The sequence below is a fragment of the Melopsittacus undulatus genome, chromosome 1, assembly GCF_012275295.1.
Source record: "Melopsittacus undulatus isolate bMelUnd1 chromosome 1, bMelUnd1.mat.Z, whole genome shotgun sequence".
Taxonomy (NCBI): domain Eukaryota; kingdom Metazoa; phylum Chordata; class Aves; order Psittaciformes; family Psittaculidae; genus Melopsittacus; species Melopsittacus undulatus.
This window is the reverse complement of record NC_047527.1, coordinates 93,424,140-93,443,619: the sequence shown is the minus strand read 5'-3', so window position 1 is coordinate 93,443,619 and position 19,480 is coordinate 93,424,140. Positions and strand designations below refer to the sequence as shown.

Here is a 19,480-nt window from a genome sequence, read left to right as displayed (position 1 = left end):
TTTTCTCTTTCAGCGGTCTTCTTTGAAGCCTCACATCATATCAAGAGCACAAAACAACTTTATGTAACCTCCTCCAAAAAGCAGTTCTGAACACGAGAGAAGGGAAAAGAGAAGAATGGATGTAGGTTACAATAAGAATATTTCCATAAAATGTGGTCATATCTGACATCTGAGCTATTAAATTACACCTGAAATCTATTTGGAGGCAGGAGATAGCAAAAGGCTCTGTCTCTTTTCAGCAATAATTTCTAAATCCTTTTCATCTTACAGAAGAACAATTCAAAGCACCTGCTTTAGGAAATTCAGACTATGTCTTATATCACAGGCATTGCAACCTCACAGTTGCCTTCTGATTTAGTACAATGCTGCTCCTAGAATAAATGGAAAGCAGGTTAAAAGGATTTTTGTTATTTTCCAGAATCATATACCCAAGTCATTACCAAAAAAAAAAAAAAATTGAAGGCTGACACAGTATCTCAAAACTACTTTCTCTTTTTCTGGCTTGAAAGTAACACCTTCACATTCACAGCACTTATACTGCACATGCATATCCTACAAAACACAGTAATATCTGAGAAACAGCAGTGTCCATAGGAAAAATAACAAGAACTGCTTGTGGTTTTCAGCTGTTCTGAAATTTCCCATTTCCAGACCCCAAACCTGGTTTACTTCGACATACTAGCTGCCACATCTCACATGTAAAATAAACCACTTACTCATGCCAGTTGTTATAGCATAACAACAAGATGGGAAAGTCTGGGAGGTCAGAAACTACTAAAAAGGTACTAGCATAGATTACTGGAAGATGTGAATCTCACCTGCTAGATATGTTCAATGAGGCACCTATGGTTTAGTCTTTCACTAGTTCTTTTAAGAAACTACAATCACTGAAACACTTCCAACTCTAAAAGTGTCCAACACTTCCATTTACATGCCCTCTCATGTAATCACATAATACCACAGTCCAGACACATCTTCAAAACCAAAGTTGTCATAATCTAATAACACAGTCGCATGGTGATGCCTGCCATTAGAAAATTTGCCAACATCAGGCATTTTTAGAGTTGTTTCTTTCAGCAGACATCAGAATTTCTTTTTGTTCCATTTTTTTTATTTGTAAAGGATGCACAGAATGTCTAGCTTCCTTAACATGCGAGAAAAATAAAAGGAAAAGGCTCAATGGCAGAAAAACTGGAATCAGCAGAAGTACTTCACTTCCCATCTCCTCCTGTTTTTGTTGTTTAACTAAGCAATCCTCATCAGGGTGAAGACGGTTCTGCTGGTTCTCAGTGCCACCACTGCACCCTCCATTGCCCTGTCACAGCCTGTGGTCCCCAGAGGCCACCAGTTACTGCACAGAAGCCGGAAGGAATGCAGGACTTGACAGGTTTTGCTACCAGAATGTCTCACCCCTTAACTGGGACTTTCCTCTTGCTTTTGGATACTTCATATTTCACACAGGTGCCCATGGCAATTTCAAGACAGTGCCAGACTGGGAATTGATATGATTAATATTTTGTGTTACTTTTAATGGAAATCACTTAGACCATACTATGCCTCCATAGGCAGTGCCAAAAGAGATCCTACCTGTTTGATAGCAGCTCCTGTTTGCTTCATTACAAAACCAATTTCGTATCTTCATTACTTAGAGCCTCCTTCAATGTGTGGTAATATTATTTTTTTTTCTGACTTACAAATGCCTCAAGCTCTCCAGAGGAGCTACTGAACCCAGCAGAAGTAAGAGGAGCCCTACAACCACAGTTTAAGGATGGTGACCTTGGATTATGTATTTTCTGCTAAAAACTGGAGCAAGAGTCTTGCACTACTGAAATAAGTGGTTGGAAACAATTATCATGGTAAGTCTATGACAGCAGCCATTAGAACCATAACTTTTAGGATGATCATACATAACCTTGTTATTAATCTTTCTTGAGGCAATTATACACACATCAACTTTATTAAAGCCACTGGTTACAGGACATCACCCCCTGCCTCCCAGAACTGGTCACCAGGTTAAGAGCTAGCCAAGGAAAAAAACCCACAAACCCAAAAAATAAGAAAAACAACACCCCCCCCCCCCCTAAAAAATCCCAACCCCACCCCCCAAAACCAAACAAAAAAGAAAGCTTTTTGTTACTGTGTATCAAAATACAATGGTATTTTGTATCTGTGTATCTCAATACAATGGTCCAAAAACTTAGATGTCACACAGGCACTGTCTATGAGGCTTTAGTTTTTTCAGTGTTTTAATATTTCCAGAACACATAAAAAAGAACATTTTAAAGCATGAGGCTTAAGGAGTTTACAATATTTAGTAGTATTGCATGAATTAGAGTATATTTTGAAATAGAAATTTATGTTTTTAAACCTGAGCACTTTCAACTTGGAAAAACATTTCTCAAAAACCTCTTTTCAAATCACACAGACTTTATTTCTTACTCGGTTGGAGACAGTATATGCTAAATCACTAATGCTCTAAGACATGGCCTTACTTTTTCAGAGATCATGACCCATTGCTGAGCAAAAGATTCAGACTGCAAAAGGCAGAAATGAATCCAGAGCTGAGTTTTAAGCACAACTCTCAGAGGATTTCTCACTGTAACAGCAGAAGGCTGCCAGAGGCATGTATGGACATGTGCTAAGGTCTCTGGCTACCCTCTTCAATGAGGCACAGCAGCAAAATGAATAGTAGCTGTCCTACACTATGTTTATTATATGTAAAAACATCCCTTTTCAGTGCATGAATTGAGGCTTATAGCTTCAAACAACTGCTCTAGGGTTAGACTTCATCTGACAAAAAGAAGAAAAGTAACTAGGGCTCTGTGCTGCTGAATTTAGACACTTGCTGCACAGTGGATCCTGAAGCTTGTAATAAGCTTCAGAAAGCCGTTGTTCTTACCAGCTAACCTCCTATCGCAACTGCCTTGACAGCTTTCCAAAAAAAAATGGGTTAAGTTTTAAAGGGCAAATATCTTCTGGGAGAAAGATACTAAGGGAGTTAAACATCCATTGCAGACAGCGTGAAGTTTCTGCTATGGGCAGTGTGGAAACTCACACAATGTACACACAATAAAGAGTACTTGTGTGCAAACATGATCTTTCATTAAATGAGCTAATAGAAAACTTGCCAGATTATAGGTAAGGGTAGAAAGAGCACTCCTCAACTATTTTCTTTTTAATTTTAAATCACTAAACCTGTTTTTGGTACAGCTTTATAAGAATGGAATTTTTATCTTATTTTCTGATGATCCTAGAAAAAGATAAACTCCACCTATAAGTGGAAAAGCTGTTCTACTGATAATTAGGGTCAGAATTTCACTCTCAAGAAAGCCAAACTATGCATACTCTTAATAAATATATACTCTACATAAACACAGGAAAAAGTATGTCAGAAGGAATGGCTTCATCTGCAAGGAGAGTTCTAGATATTTTTATATATGCTCACTGAAGAAAGTATGAGCAAATGGCAATCAAACATTCATGTGGAACAGCTTTCATAACCAAGATATAACTCAATGTCTCCTGAATTATTTACTTTTGGAAAGAATAAATTTTACAAGTTATTAATTTTAACAACAAATTGGAATAATCTTTTTGTATGTGTCTGACATCAAGAATTCACTATATTCACCAGGGGTTCAAGACTGATGGTACAATGAGGTTTTCCAGTGTCACAGTAGCTGAAAGACAAGTTCTGTGGTTGGAGGCTCTGTAAGGGCTATGGTGGCACAGGTGAAAGAGAATAGGATCAGATTCCCCTGGATAGGGTAAGTATAAAACAAATGTCAGTTTTTGAGATTTGCTGTTGTATGGTTTCATCTGAACAATAAGAAGGACTACTTGATGCTAAACTACACATATTTAAGCATTGGAGAATACAGTAGATTAACTACTCCTCCACTGCTATCAGCAGAGGCAGAGTATCTCCCACTTTTCCATCCCTTCTGCACAAAAGAATTTAAAAGCTCTGCTCCCTTTGCTGCTAAATCAAGGCCTCACTAGATACAAGACAAGACTCCACACCTGGAAGTGGAAGGAGAAGGAAATCCTTGTTTTCCCCCTCCATAAAAAAGCTGGCTTTTCACCTGGGAATGTAGAACCACAAACATTTAAGATGTCTTTCAGGATGCAGTAAATTACACTAGATAGGTTTATATACTGAGGAAAAAATTTCAGGAATAGCTACTATTTCTAATAGCTATTGGTCTCCTGACTAAACATAAATAATAATAAGGTGAGTAAAGCTAGTGTAGTTTCTCTATCAAAACATCACTTTCTGGTTTCATGTGTAATTCACAAACTTGGAAGAAAGTACTATCTGACTCATTTTTCTCTTTTCTGTAAGATATCCCACCATAAAAGGACAAAGTACTGTAAAATATCAGCAGACAGTCCTGTTCCAGCCACTCTAGTACACAAGCTTCCTTTTACATGTTTTAACTACTACTACCAAGCTCCAACTTTTCCTTTAAGGTTATCTCTCTTCTACTCTGGAAAGGTTTTCAGAGAAAAACCTTTTAATCAAACAACTAAGAATCCCAGAAGCCAGTAATTCATGTTATTTGTGCCATGATCCTGCCTACCAACACTTTGACAAAGACATTATAGCACCTTTTCAAGCTTACTGAAAATTACCTACAAAATAGCAAACAACTTCCTTGAAAATCAACTCTTCTGCCAGAGGGACCTTGACAACGCTTGTGAGGTGGGCTGATGCCAACCTCATGAAGTTTAACCATGACAAGTGCAAGGTCCTACACCTGGGTCAGAGCAATCCCAGGCACAGCTACAGGTTGGGCAGAGAAGAGATTCAGAGCAGCCCTGCAGAGAAGGACTTGGGGGTGTTGGTCAATGAGAAACTGAACATGAGCCGGCTTCAGTGTGCCCTCACAGCCCAGAAAGCCAACCGTATCTTGGGCTGCATCAAAAGGAGCGTGACCAGCAGGTCGAAGGAGGTGATCCTGCCCCTCTGCTCTGCTCTTGTGAGACCTCACTTGGAGTATTGTGTGCAGTTCTGGTGCCCTCAACATAAAAAGGACATGGAACTGTTGGAACAAGTCCAGAGGAGGGCCACAAGGATGATCAGGGGACTGCAGCACCTCCCATATGAAGACAGGCTGAGAAAGTTGGGGCTGTTCAGCCTGGAGAAGAGAAGGCTGTGTGGAGACCTCATAGCAGCCTCCCAGTATCTGAAGGGGGCCTACAGGGATGCTGGGGAGGGACTATTCATTAGGGACTGTAGTGATAGGAAAACGGGTAATGGGTTCAGACTTCTTAAATAGCAGAGGTTTAGATTGGATATAAGGAAGAAATTCTTTACTGTTAGGGTGGTGAGGCACTGGAATGGGTTGCCCAGGGAGGTTGTGAATGCTCCATCCCTGGCAGTGTTCAAGACCAGGTTGGATGAAGCATTGGGAGATATGGTTTAGTGTGAGGTGTCCCTGCCCATGGCAGGGGGGTTGGAACTAGATGATCTTAGGGTCCTTTCCAACCCTAACTATCCTATGATTCTATGATTTAAATTAAGAAACAGAACTACAGTAAAACTAATACAATTCTGAAATTGGCAGCTGAGGAGCAAATTAAAAGCACAGAGCAAGAAATCTGCAGTGAATTTATTGTGGCCACTACAAATAGGAAGTATTCAGCAGAAGGAAAACTTACACTGTAAGGAAAAATCATCTTTTAATGAACTTTCATTTGTCCTTTTTCCCCCCTTTTACTCTCAGATATATATGCAGAATGTGGTTGGAAGCAACAAAAGAGTAGAGCTTCAAAAATCATCAAACAATGGTGCTACTTTTAATAATTTATTAAAGGTCCTAAAACAAAGATCAAAAGGGAATGTATCTGAGCATTTATATTCAATTCTACATTGCCTGATGACTAATTTGTAAAGAGTGCACAAGTCTTAACAACTGAAGCCAAAATCATTTGAGGATACTTTGATATAATGCCACAAAGGATATGAGCAGGAAGGCAGCAGGAGTTACAAATGGCCATCTCTATTAAAAGTGCTAATAAAAGAATAATGGAATTTCCTTGTACTATGAATGAAAAGTGCTTGGTACATGAGAATTTAGACATAGAGAGGAATATCAAAGGTTCTGGTTCATCAGTTGCTTCTCCTTATTAGATCTTAATTGACTTACTATTACATTTACTTGAAAATGCTTCAGATCAAAAAAGCAATGATCCCATTCAAAATCCTGTCACACTGATTTCCTTTATTCTTCAGGTTTCTCAATTTTCACAGGCCCTTAATATGTGCTTTACCAATCCCTGTAAATAGTACAAGTCCATCTACATAAAAACACTTTGAAGTGGTGGATTTAACTTGAAATGCTAGATTATTATTAAAATTATATAATATACCTTTTGTTTGACAATGTTTTTTCAAACTGTACATTTTCAAGTTGCTGGTAGCTATGGAACTCTCATAGCAACAACTTACCTGATAAATTTAATCCATTAATATTTACACAACGTATTTCTTCTTCATAGACATGTGTAGTTACACACATACATGCATATAATCATAAGCAGAAATAGGTGAACATAAATACACACTTCTACCAACTTCTTCCCACAAATATAAAACTTAGCTAATTTTTTCCACTGTAAAGCTATTTGTTGTATGGCCAGGAAAAGAAGGCATAAAGTTCAAAACTTTCCTTTGAAATGTCCAACAAAAAAATATTTCTACTCTTTCCTTTTCAAAATGGATACTTGCAAAATCACACACACTTTGCAAAACAGAAGCAGCAAAGACAGTAAATCATACTGCTGACAAATTGTTAAGGGATTCAGTGCACTTGTTTAAAAACTCATGCCCCAAAATGCATGCAAGATAGGAGGAACTCCCCTAAAATATTTACAAACCTACTTAACTCTCCTTCAATCTGCTGCTTAATTTTGCATAATGTCTACAAAAATCCCATGACGTAGCTACAGCACAGAAATGCTGTGATCTCTGTCTCTTGGTTCTCCAAAAATCTTCTTTTAACAGCTTTAAATACATACTGCAATGTCTTTAAGGAAGTGACCTACTTTCTTACCCTACAGTATGGGATATAATAAACAAGGTTGTTGGTTTTTTTTTTTGTTTGTTTTTGTTTTTTACCAGGGTTCCCAGACTTTACAAATAAGGATGAAGTTATAATGATGTACATTTCTTCTTCCCCACAGACAACCATCAGGTTGTTACCAAAGCAGCCTCTTCCAATGATGCTTCCAGAATCAATAGATAATTCATCAGTATAATGTATCTCAGGCCTAACTGACACAAGAGGATAAGCAACATACTAAAGGGTAACACAGCTTGTAAACAGAAAAGTAGGCAAATCTGATAACATATATGGTCACTTTGCAGATTTAGTTTGAGTCTGTAAATTATACTTCTATGAGGTTCATGTGAGTCACTGGTTTTACAAATCAGAAAATGCAACTTCTAAAGCTTAATTTGAAGAAACAAAGAAATATTCACATGATAGCATAATTTAAGTAATGTGAATACCCTAGCACTTCCAATTTTATAATTTCCTCTAATTTTTGAATTAAACATGATACATAGTTAAAATGAATGCTTGGATTTTGTCTTAACAAAAAAATGTAGGTAGTATATTTTTTCTTACCTTATGATCATATGGACTGTACGAATGAAACAGCTGGGACAGATCCTTTGTTCGCTGTTTTTTCTGAAAAGTAGTATTAATAAATAAACCATATTAGAAAAGTTAAAGGAAAAAGAGACTACTGATTTAAAAAGCTATATGCAGGTACAAACACATTCTCTCCCCACTTTGTTAACGGACCTGTAGGTATGAAGAACAGTGTATGCAGATTAGGGATATTAAATATCACAGGAAATAATTAACATATATATTAACAATGTTAAGAACATATCCTTAATAAATAATAAACACTACTCTATGGAACATCAGTGGAATGTGTAAACAATTAAGATTTGTTTTAATTTCTGCACAGTAAATTACAAATAATGCTTTAGAATACAGATAACAAAACTTGACTCTTAGGCTCCAATCTTGCAAAGACTTGTCTACTATTCTAGCATGTACATGCAGTCTTGCTTAATAGCATATTAGGTTTAAAGGAGGTAAGTTTAAAGAGAAATAATTCATTATTTTTTGATTTCTTTTGATGCTGATACTCTCATTGCCTTGATTGTGGAAAAGAAATAGGTGGTATGCCATTTAATGCCAAGGCAAAGGAAAAAAAAAAGAATCCTTTTAAGAGCAAAGTTCAAAGACAAAATGTGCTTAAGCCAGCTTCTACTGAAATTAATGGTAGTGCTTTCAGTGATTTCAGCAGACGTTAAATACATTCAGCTGCATCCTATGGAGGGGGACAGGGAGAGGAGAAAACCAATTTCATCAATGCAGGGATGAGTCACAAATAAGTTCAAAGCTTTATTATGTCAGAATCTTTGTTGACTTATCTCATTGCTTGGAAAGGCAAAGCATTGTGTGTTTGAAAACATGTAACAAACAGGGAAGCAGCTACAAGAATTCCTTGCTTGTAGTTTGTACTATTGTCTTATTTTAGCCATTATTTCTTGTAAAGTAGTTTTCCAACTAAACGGGTAGTCTCTGTTCATGTTTCCAGCACACTGGGAACTAAATAGACAGCAGCATGACTGCAGTATTTAACTTCTGGAAACTATAGGATAATTTAGTAAGCTTTCATTCTGCAAAATCAACTGTGCATTTCCTTTCCTTTCAAAGTTTTAATTTCAGCAACATGTTCTTATGCAGCAACTTAGCCACAAAAAAAAATTAATTTCTAATACAAATTTTCAAAAGATAGATATTTCTGAGCCATTAAAGGTATCAGATTAATATTACTGCTTCTATGAGGTCCCTACCTATGTTTAAGGTATGACCACTAAAGAGTCCAGAAAATTATTTTTTACTCACTGTCCCTCTTCAAACAAGAACAGTATATCTAGTTTTCAGTATGAGGTGACTTCTGCCATAGATAATTCTATTCAATTACCGTAAGTAATACCTAACAGGAATTGTTTCTCTGAGCTTACTAAGAGGCTTTAAAACTATGAGAAGCAATATTAAAGACATTTCTGTTAGTATACACTTCCTCAGCAATCAAACATGCCTTTGCCAAAGAGAAGATGGCCCTTAGCAGAGAAACCTTCATCCTCTAACTCCCATTAATACCTTTTTTATTTCCAATGGGAAAAAAAACCCACTCAAATGAAAGCAATCAGGTAACAGAACCCAAATTCCATCACCATCTTACGACTTCCTTCTTCGTAGTACAGTTATACACAGTGAGAATGATCAAAATACTACAACAAGGACTTGGAGAAATGTAATGATAAATTGAAAAGTGATATCAAAATTATTATTAAAAAGGTTTCTTAAAAACGTAATTTAGTGTAGAATCATGCAAGAAGTAGACAAAAGCATTTTAGTTTGGAATCCTCCACTAATTTGTATATATATTTCTAGAAAAAAAACCCAAACAAACCCAAACCCCCACAAAATCAAAATAAAGCCTAATTCTTGCATTTTCTTAAGGAAGATAATTTCTTTTGTATCCTTTTTGACTGCACAAGAAATGGTTTTGAGTAATTTTATTGCAATAGCTTTAATAACACTAAATAAAACTATTATGACAGAAACCCTGCTGCTCTTCACCCTCAGTCTCTGGGTAAAAATACTACATGCTCAGCTAGACAAAATGATGATGGCTTCCTTTACACAACACACTGACATAGTCTTCCACTTTTTAGTACAGGAAATTATGGTTTATCTTTTACCTTTCCACAAAAGGTACGAGTTTTGGTTTTTGTACAAAATCAAAGTGCTGCAGATAGGGGAAATGCTTGAAATTCACAACACAGAGGAACATGGAATGACATTTTTGGACATGCACATGAAGAAATGCTGCTTCAAAATTCCGAGGATGCCCCATACACTTATCTGATCTAAATCAAACCAGCATTTCACTACTTTGTAGGAACTCTGAATACAGAGTTAAAAATTACTTAAGCAGAGAGTTAAGATTGCTTAGTGATAATTGGTCTCATTCTAGAATAAAGAGTTTAGCTTAACTGAGGTCTCTAAAAACCAGAAATATAAACTATTTCAAATACAGAGACTATGGAAAGGACAGGGAATTCTTGCTGCTATAACGGTTACCCCTTCAACTCCCACAATAGGCATTAACCACACTGAATTAATAACAAGTTTTTTACATGAAGAAAAATCATGGTTCCCATCTCACCTTTAAGCAGTGTAAGCACAGAATAAAGCACGCTCCATGTCTAGATGTTGCAGAGGAATATAAGGAGTGTGGACTTTTTCTGTCCCTTAAAAACTGGCCATTTACATACATCTCTCCAGAATTTCTTTCCTTGATGCAGCTTCATACTCCTATTTCGCCTTTCTTGGCTCAGTCCAGCATTTCTTCCTCCTGTCTTCCTGCTCTGGCAATGGCTCTGACCGCAGCACCCGAGTCTTGGAAGGCAGACACAGGGACTGTGAAAACCTAGACCTTGGGCCCACTGTACATGAGGATCTGGTTCGAGACCATCTTAAGAACCTGAATGTACACAAGTCCATGGGACCTGATGAAATCCATCTGCGGGTCCTGAAGGAGCTGGCAAATGAAGTTGCAAAGCCACTGGCCATCATATTTGAAAAATCATGGCAGTCAGGTGAAGTTCCTGATGACTGGAAAAAGGGAAATATAACCCCCATTTTCAAGAAGGGGGAAATGGATGACCCGGGGAATTACAGACCAGTCAGTCTCACCTCTGTGCCTGGCAAAATCTTGGAGCAGATCTCCTGGAAGGCATGCTAGGGCACATGAAAAAGAGAAATGTGCTTGGTGACAGTCAGAATGGCTTTACTAGGGGAAAATCCTGCCTGACCAATTTGATGGCCTTCTATGACGGGGCTACAAAAGTGATGGACAAGGGTGGAGCAGCTGACATCATCTACATGGACTTGTGCAAAGCGTTCGACACTGTCCCACATGACATCCTTGTCTCTAAATTGGAGTGTCATCAATTTGATAGGTGGACTACTCGGTGGATAAAGAACTGGCTGGATGGTTGCACACAAAGAGTTGTGGTCAACGGTTCAATGTCCGGCTGGAGACCAGTAACGAGTGGTGTCCCTCAGGGATCGGTGTTGGGACCGGTCTTGTTTAATATTTTTTTCGCTGACATGGACAATGGAATTGAGTGTGCCCTCAGCAAGTTTGCTGATGACACCAAGCTGTGTGGTTCTGTTGATACACTGGAGGGAAGGAATGCCATTCAGAGGGACCTTGACACACTTGTGAGGTGGGCTGGTGCCAACCTCATGAAGTTTAACCATGACAAGTGCAAGGTCCTACACCTGGGTCAGAGCAATCCCAGGCACAGCTACAGGTTGGGCAGAGAAGAGATTCAGAGCAGCCCTGCGGAGAGGGACTTGGGGGTGTTGGTCAGTGAGAAAATTAACATGAGCCAGCTTCAGTGTGTGCTCACAGCCCAGAAAGCCAACCGTATCCTGGGCTGCATCAAGAGGAGTGTGACCAGCAGGTTGAAGGAGGTGATCCTGCCCCTCTACTCTGCTCTCGTGAGACCTCACTTGGAGTATTGTGTGCAGTTCTGGTGCCCTCAACATAAAAAGGACATGGAACTGTTAGAACAAGTCCAGAGGAGGGCCACGAGGATGATCAGGGGACTGCAGCACCTCCCATATGAAGACAGGCTGAGAAAGTTGGGGCTGTTCAGCCTGGAGAAGAGAAGGCTGCATGGAGACCTCATAGCAGCCTTCCAGTATCTGAAGGGGGCCTACAGGGATGCTGGGGAGGGACTATTCATTAGGGACTGTAGTGATAGGACAACGGGTAATAGGTTGAAACTTACAACAGCAGAGGTTTAGATTTGATATAAGAACTTCTTTACTGCTAGGGTGGTGAGGTACTGGAATGGGTTGCCCAGGGAGGTTGTGAATGCTCCATCCCTGGCAGTCTTCAAGACCAGGTTGGATGAAGCCTTGGGTGATATGGTTTAGTGTGAGGTGTCCCTGCCCATGGCAGGGGGGTTGGAACTAGATGATCTTGAGGTCCTTTCCAATCCTAACTATTCTATGATTCTATGATTCCCCATTGCTTCATTCTGCATCAATAATGCTGTCGAAATAATGTTAAAAACATTTAACCCCCCCTTCTGAACTTAAGCAATTGCACTGCCCCATTGTACTGTTCCATTTACAGCAGCGGTATTGCTTTCAAACATCCTCACAGGTCTCTATAAGGATATATATAAATTTATTATCTTCAAGTGTCTTTCCAAAGTCACCATACAAATTAGCACACAGTATTTCTTCCTCTAAGGAGTTTCATACCAGCATCAGACTCAGCTTATTTCCATATTTCTCTCAGGCTTGTCATATATTGATACAGTCTATGTTCAGTAACCACAGAACATTTCCTTAGAACAAGTTACTCTTGGCAGTGGGTTACTTCCAATATTCTTATTCACTCTGGCTGTATATAGTTTTGGAGCAACAGCATTTCACATGCATGCCAGAGATACACTATTCCTCCACAAACTTTTCCAGTATCGGTTTGCCAAAAGGACAGTCAGAGTCACGTATCACTTGAGATAAGTATCATATGACTAACAGGACCAGTACAGCCTCAGTCTGAGAACTGCACACAATTTCCTACTTGTGCATTGAAGCAAGAAGTGGTGTATGAAGCAGAGATTTTATACAGCACTAGTAGCAGGCCATCTGTGGAAGTGCAAAGTAGTACCCTATTAATACAGAAGGAAGGACTTTCCCTGGGTAAATGGTGCTGCCTGCATCACTGCTGTGTACAACTGTTCACGTGCTGGAGTCTGTGGGAGCCCAGCAAGGTCCTCCTAAATTTACCACAAACAAGACTAGAGACAGAAGGTTCCCTAAAAGATATGTGTGCGCATGCACACATTTTACAGAGGCAGAGCTTTTGATGACTCAGTCATATACTGATTTAAATTTTAAAACCATAATCCTTAGTTTGTAGCACTTAAACAAGTTCAAGGAGATGAGAGAAAAGTTAAGTTCAGAAATCGTAGAATCACAGAATCATAGAATAGTTAGGGTTGGAATGGACCTTAAGATCGTCAAGTTCCAACCCTGCTGCCATGGGCAGGAACACCTGAAGCTAAATCATGTCACCCAAGGCTCTGTCCAACCTGGCCTTGAACAGCACCAGGGGTAAATAAATTAAATAACTATACCAAATACTAAACATTGTGTGCTCATATATGTGTATTGCACTTCTCTGTTGATCCTCTTCTCATACTCAGGTGATAATTACCTGTCTTTCAGATGATATTAATGTAGCCTAAAACTTGTTTGCTTTCCTCTTAAATATGGTATCATGGGTCTATGATATTTATTCTGAAGGACAATTACAGTATCACCGAGACATTTTATCACAGATTACTTAGAAGCAGCTTAAATAGAATTTTCACAGTTTTTCATGTAGGAATAAAAGGGGCAAAATTATTCCCCATTATGAAGGTATCACTGGTTTCCTTTACACTTGACTTTTAGTTTTATTAAGTCTATTATCACCTATGAGGTTCTTAGTGATACTGCAACAGATCTGCAAATTCTACCAGTTTCACTGAAGGTGTCAGCCTCAATATATTATCAGAAAAGTCCTCCTGTTTTGTTTTTTCCGTTTCCATCACGTAGAATTCCTCCAGTATGTGGAGCTACCTTCTGTAACAGTGACCTTTATCTGTTTCCATTCAAGTATTGCTTTCTTCATGATCACAGTGAATTAATAGCATGTGTCAAGGCAACCAGATCAATGTCTTTATGTTCTCTCACCATCTTCCCCATTTCACTTTTACATACTGCTGGTCAGAATTATAAAACAATTTTCTTTTGCCACAGGAACCTTATTCAATTTAGAACTTATAAAGCATCTCACACACTTGAGCATCCTAAAAACCAACGGCAACATTGTTTTGCCTCCAAACAAGTCTGTAAAACCACATTACCTGCTTGTGTGGTACCTAATGGATTAAATAATTTAGAATTAAAACCACATTAAACTTTGTGAGCCAAAGCAGAATTTAACTACCGCTCTGACAGACATTGGGAGAAGAATGAAGCAGCTTTGCAAGTCCTTTAGTTTTTTGTCCCAGTATTACTGAAAGCACAAAGGCTCCAGCGTAACAGATGCTTGCAAAGAGCAAAAACCGTAAGACAGGAGATTTATTTTCTGAAACAGCATGTCTAACAGATCTTGTGCTTTTTAACTTAAGTTACATGCATTTTCTGAGCAGTAACAAAGCTGTGACTGTCTCTTCCCCTGTGCTATACCTGTGTTCTCAAAACTACAAAGGCTTTGGGTATTTCCAAACTCCAAACTTTTATACCACAGAACTCCTACTTCAGAATTAGGAGCACTCTACCTAAAGACAGCAACCAGCCTTAACTTTAATCTCCAAAGAGCTACTTGGCAAAGCACCAGAGAGAGGCAGCAACTACTCTAAGCAAGGTACATTTAAAACCCTTGCTAGCAGATTCAATCCATAAAGCTTTAAATCTGTGTACCTATAACCACAACACAGATATAAGCCAAGCCACTGAAACTGCCATGCTATCAAAGTTTACAGATTACGTTTTGTTCTGCAAAACAATTTTTTTAAAAGTGATCAGAAACCAGTGAACCATTCTCTTTGACCTTGAGTTATTCAGTGCAGCACCCACTTAGAAATGATCCTGAAAGAAATGCTGTGCCCCAGCCAGATTTCTTGATAACATCGTAACTGGTGTTCATTATGCTCTTGTGTCTCTGCCCTGTAAGGTCTGAAAGGGCAGAAGTGAAATACAGGCTTGACAAGTTTTCTACTTCCTACAGCTAACTCACTTCAACTGGTATTATTCCTATCTTCCTTATCACATCTATAATGAAGCATACAAAATCATTTGGGGATTAGCTAGTCTTTGACCTAACCTACCTGAATTACTATTAAAATAGCCTCACTGTTCTACTTTAGCTATTAATACATGTGCATTTCATTATTCAGCTTGGTTTAAGAAATTACTTTCTAGTAATTTTTGATCCATACATGAAAAATGTCACCTAGTGTACAATGCATTATATTTAGCAGTTTACGTCAATGTTCCAGGATGGTGGACATTTTTTCCAACTCCCATTAACAACAGAACTATACATGCATAATTCATATTTTCTATATTCTTTAGTCTTTTGTATACTCAGTAATTATTTCTTAAAAAAACAAAACAAAACAAAAACCAAAACAAGAAAACCCCAAAGTTTTATGGCACAAGCAATGTGTTTTTTGTCTAAAAGAGGAAAATATGTAAAACTTTACACACCTTTACTAATCATATTAATGTAGAAAATGTTTGCAAATGTTAACGTCATCCTGTCTTCAAGACTATGGCAACAAAACCAGCCACAGTTTAGTCTATTTTACATTTAAAACAGAGATTCTTATTTATGGAAAAACACATAGTCAAAAAACAGTATAAGATTTGAAAATAATATCTTGAAGGATCCGTTTTCAATTAAACCACGGGCATTGCAATTTCTTCCTGCTTACCGCCCCTGTAATTCCAGCTATGTAATACAGACTGTTCAAACTCATGTATTTTACAGATACTACTAATTCTATTGCTTCTGGTCTATTGGAGTTCTTTAATTTGGTTTAGGATTAATGTTTGTTATTCCTGTCATTTTTCATAATAAAATCTCCCCCTGAGCAGAGGATAAATTATGCAAAATTTATTCTGAAGACATTCAAAGAGAAATCCTTAATTTCAAAAAAGGCTTTCAAGATTTGCTCATCTTGAGGGTCCTTAAATTTGGTATAGTTTATAAAATGCTCTGTCTCATTTCTGGTAGATATTTATGTCTGAAATTCATACTAAAATGTCAATCTATGTGACATGGGTATATTCTAAGGATGCCACTGCAACTAATTAGGAAGACTGTTTAGCTCAAGAAGATTTGTAGAACAAAAGTATCCGACAGAAACTTGTACCGGGTATCAGCCATACTTCAAATTATACTGACACTAAATCAGAAATAAAGTCATGAGGCTCATGAGGGTCAGATGGATTTTGAATATATAGATATTACACCCAGTTATACAGTAATGTAAACCAGAATGAACTGCAAACTACATGCTAGTAATGAAATATAGTTTTTAGATATATATATTGAGCCCAAGGACATATAGGGGCTTACATATATATAACCAGGACTGACCTATCTGCAGTGTACTCTTTTCCATCTTATAATCTGGTGAGGTATCTGTGTGCTCTCCTGCACAACAGCAGCCTTGAAAGCACCAGGTTTCCCAGCACCCCAGAAAGTACAAAAACAGCAGAATAGAAGTGATTAAAAAGATAGAGTGTGGCATGAATAGTGAGCGGCAGACGGTGGTCAAGTGCTTGCTGTGTGGGAAAGACCACTCGTGTATTCACGACGCACAAATTCACTAGACACAGAAAAACTGCCCTCACTGTTTCACCTTAATCTGTTACTCAGTCCTCCACCCGACTTCCAGTTTTCCAGCAATTCCAAGTTCCACATGGATTTTTAGCCCAGTGACCAGAGATGCAGGCACAACAATGAAAACAGTGGAAGACAGGAGTTCCAAAGCACCCAGTGACCTTATTGACTATGGAAACCATGAAGGACTGTACTTGCATTATCAAAGACAGATGAAGTTCAAGAAAGGGTCACCAAGAACCCACCACAAGATATTTCAGTGTTCTTTTTCTCCAGAGCACACTTTATAGGCCATTACAAATGTCACATGATTCAGAAATGATAGACAAGCTTAGTCACCTCCATGATGCAAATTAATCTACTGTGTTAAGTCACAAACTATTAAATCTAAGCTATGTTCTCACTTGAGGAAGCCCAGAATTGCCAAAGCCAAGATGTTTTTTTTGAAACTAATAGACTTTTCTGTTCTGCTGCATACAATTCAATTTCAGGGATTAAGTTATGGGCAATACTCCATGTCTAAAACTGCTGGCACTGTTTCCAGCTCTGGGTAGACTGGTTCATAAAGTGTATTAAATTCTGAATTAAAAAATCCAGTATTACAGAAATTTCCTAACTATAATTGAAGTAAAAGTTACAAAAAGACACAGTTAAAACTTTTTCCCTGATTCTTCCATTATGATCCAAGGAAAAGGACAAAATATATAAACGTAACATCCAGTTGCCAGAGAGGTCTCCTCTATATAAGGTTATATGAATGTGTTCTACAGGCATCTATAGATTTGGACAGAGCTGTAACAGAAAACAGCAGGCCAAAGACAGGAACATTACCTGCTGAAAACACAGCATATGAAAATTTCCCAGGGACTAATATGCTCTGAAGACTAGCACTTGTGCTGAATCTGTAACAACTAAGACTGGACATCAACAGTCTGTTCAGTCTGCCCAGGGCCATTATGATGAACAACAGAAAAAGAGACTCAAACCACATCCAAGAGGGTGGTGACTCCTATATGCAGATGAAGACTGCAGTATTACATTTATACCTAAAGGAACAAAGATCCCTCTGAGGGACAGTCCAAGTACCCACCTTGAAGGCACAGGTTGACATCTGAGCAAACCCCTGGGGGTGGCCTCCTAGCTGCTGCTCCACAGGTAACCACAAGTGAGCATGTGAGTAAATGCCAGTGACTGAATGAATGTGTTATGCGAATAGTTACCTTCTTTTAACAATAACAGCTTGGTTCTACTAATAACAACAGCTTAATGAGTAAAAAGCGTTTGCAGAAATTGTTGTTTCTCTCTCTGCCTCACTTCAATTCCCTATCAGGGGAGTTTACAAAACAGTCTTTTACTTCCTGTAACATTCCAAGTTGAAGCCCCAGATCAAAGTACATAAATCACAATTTCTGGTAAAGGAAAAAGATGCACGATTTTCAGCTTTTATTGCCCTCATGACTTCTTACTGATTCAGTCCTTGAAATTAATGGCAGAGGCTTCCAATATACTCCATATATGTAAGTATTCATGCAGCTTTTACCATGTTTTATATGTGAAGGAAAAAAAATAAATTTATGTATTGTGTTTATCCTGATGCCATTCTATATAAACTTCTTTTGAAGAACAATGTTATAATCTTGAAAATTCTGATTAACTAAGTTTAGGCAGAAAATACAGAAGAATTATATACTCTTCTGCATTTTTATAAGCAATCGCAATGGCTGCTAAACCACAAAAGCCTAAAAAAAAAGGAAAGAAACCCTCTATGACACCACTAAATTCGTTTCACTACACTACATTTCCAGTTTTTGACTTCTGAATTTTCTCCCTTAAAATCTAAGACTGTTCCACCTTATGTGTAGAAAGTACCTTCCTTCCCTTATATTCAGTAAAGAAGTTTGTGTCATACAAAACTCTTAATGCTGTTTCAGCTTCCTTGCAACTAAAATCTCAGAATTCCACCAGGATTTCCAGACAGACTCACAGGAGAAGGATGCTGAGTAACGAATGCTTGTGGACACTACAAATCTTAAAGGACACCACTATCCTAAAAATATTTCTTTATATTGGATGGTCAACATGTGGACATTACATAGCTAAAAGCGCTAAACCACAAGATTATACGTTGGTGATAGTTTCAGAATCCTTGCAAATTCTGTAATTATTTCTGGCTTGACAGTGAACTTTAGAAGGAACTCAGCCTGTTCCTGCATATGCATATTCTTCACCTTTATTTTTGAGTGTCTATTAATTCTTTTTCTTAACAACATGGCCTAGATCAAAACCATCACTGTACATTTACCTTTAGAGACTCAACTTTTCAAACTGAATTTGTATAAAGTTTATGAGAAAGCTGTTGGCATTTCCATTCCAATCAGTTCCTGCTGGAAAAACAAAGAAAAATTCAAGAAAGTAGAATACAAATTTGTTTCTTAATTCTATTTCCAGTCTAGTCTTGAATTTTCACTCACTTTCCCAAGCAAGGCAGTCTAACTGTAAGAACTGAATTCTACCAGGTGCCTGAAGTAGAGGATTTAAGAGCCACAGATCTAGGTTAGAGTCAAAACATTCTTGTCCTTTCTCAGTGGTCTGACTGTGCAATTTAACTCATTTCCAGAATCAGCTATGAACTGAATTTTCAGCAGCTCCATAGGCAGATCATTTATAGCTTTCCAAAAGGGTACAACCTCTTTTAAAACCTACCAGCTCAACTTGTCTCCCACAGCAACAAAAACAGATTTTCATTTCAGCAGCTGGTCAAATAAATCCAAGTGGTTTGAACTTGAGATGAATCTAGCTCTAAAATAAAACTGTTTCCAAACTTTTGTGAAAATCTATTTAGTAGCTTTGTCTAACCACAAAAAACTTATTCATGGGTAATTACCTTCCTTTGAATTCATAGCACAAACGTGCAGTTCTGGCTGCACACAGAATGGTAAGCACTGTGGTAGAT

General features: G+C 38.0%; 1 protein-coding gene across 2 annotated transcripts in view; it reads right to left on the bottom strand.

Annotated features, from left to right (window-relative positions):
• CDKAL1 (CDK5 regulatory subunit associated protein 1 like 1) overlaps positions 1-19,480 on the bottom strand; it is a 392,981-nt gene that overhangs the window by 81,845 nt on the left and 291,656 nt on the right. For both annotated transcript variants that reach the window (XM_031049673.2, XM_005149870.3), the window contains one exon: positions 7,635-7,697. In XM_031049673.2, coding sequence (XP_030905533.2) covers positions 7,635-7,697 — 63 coding nt within the window. The remainder of the gene's footprint in view (positions 1-7,634; positions 7,698-19,480) is intronic.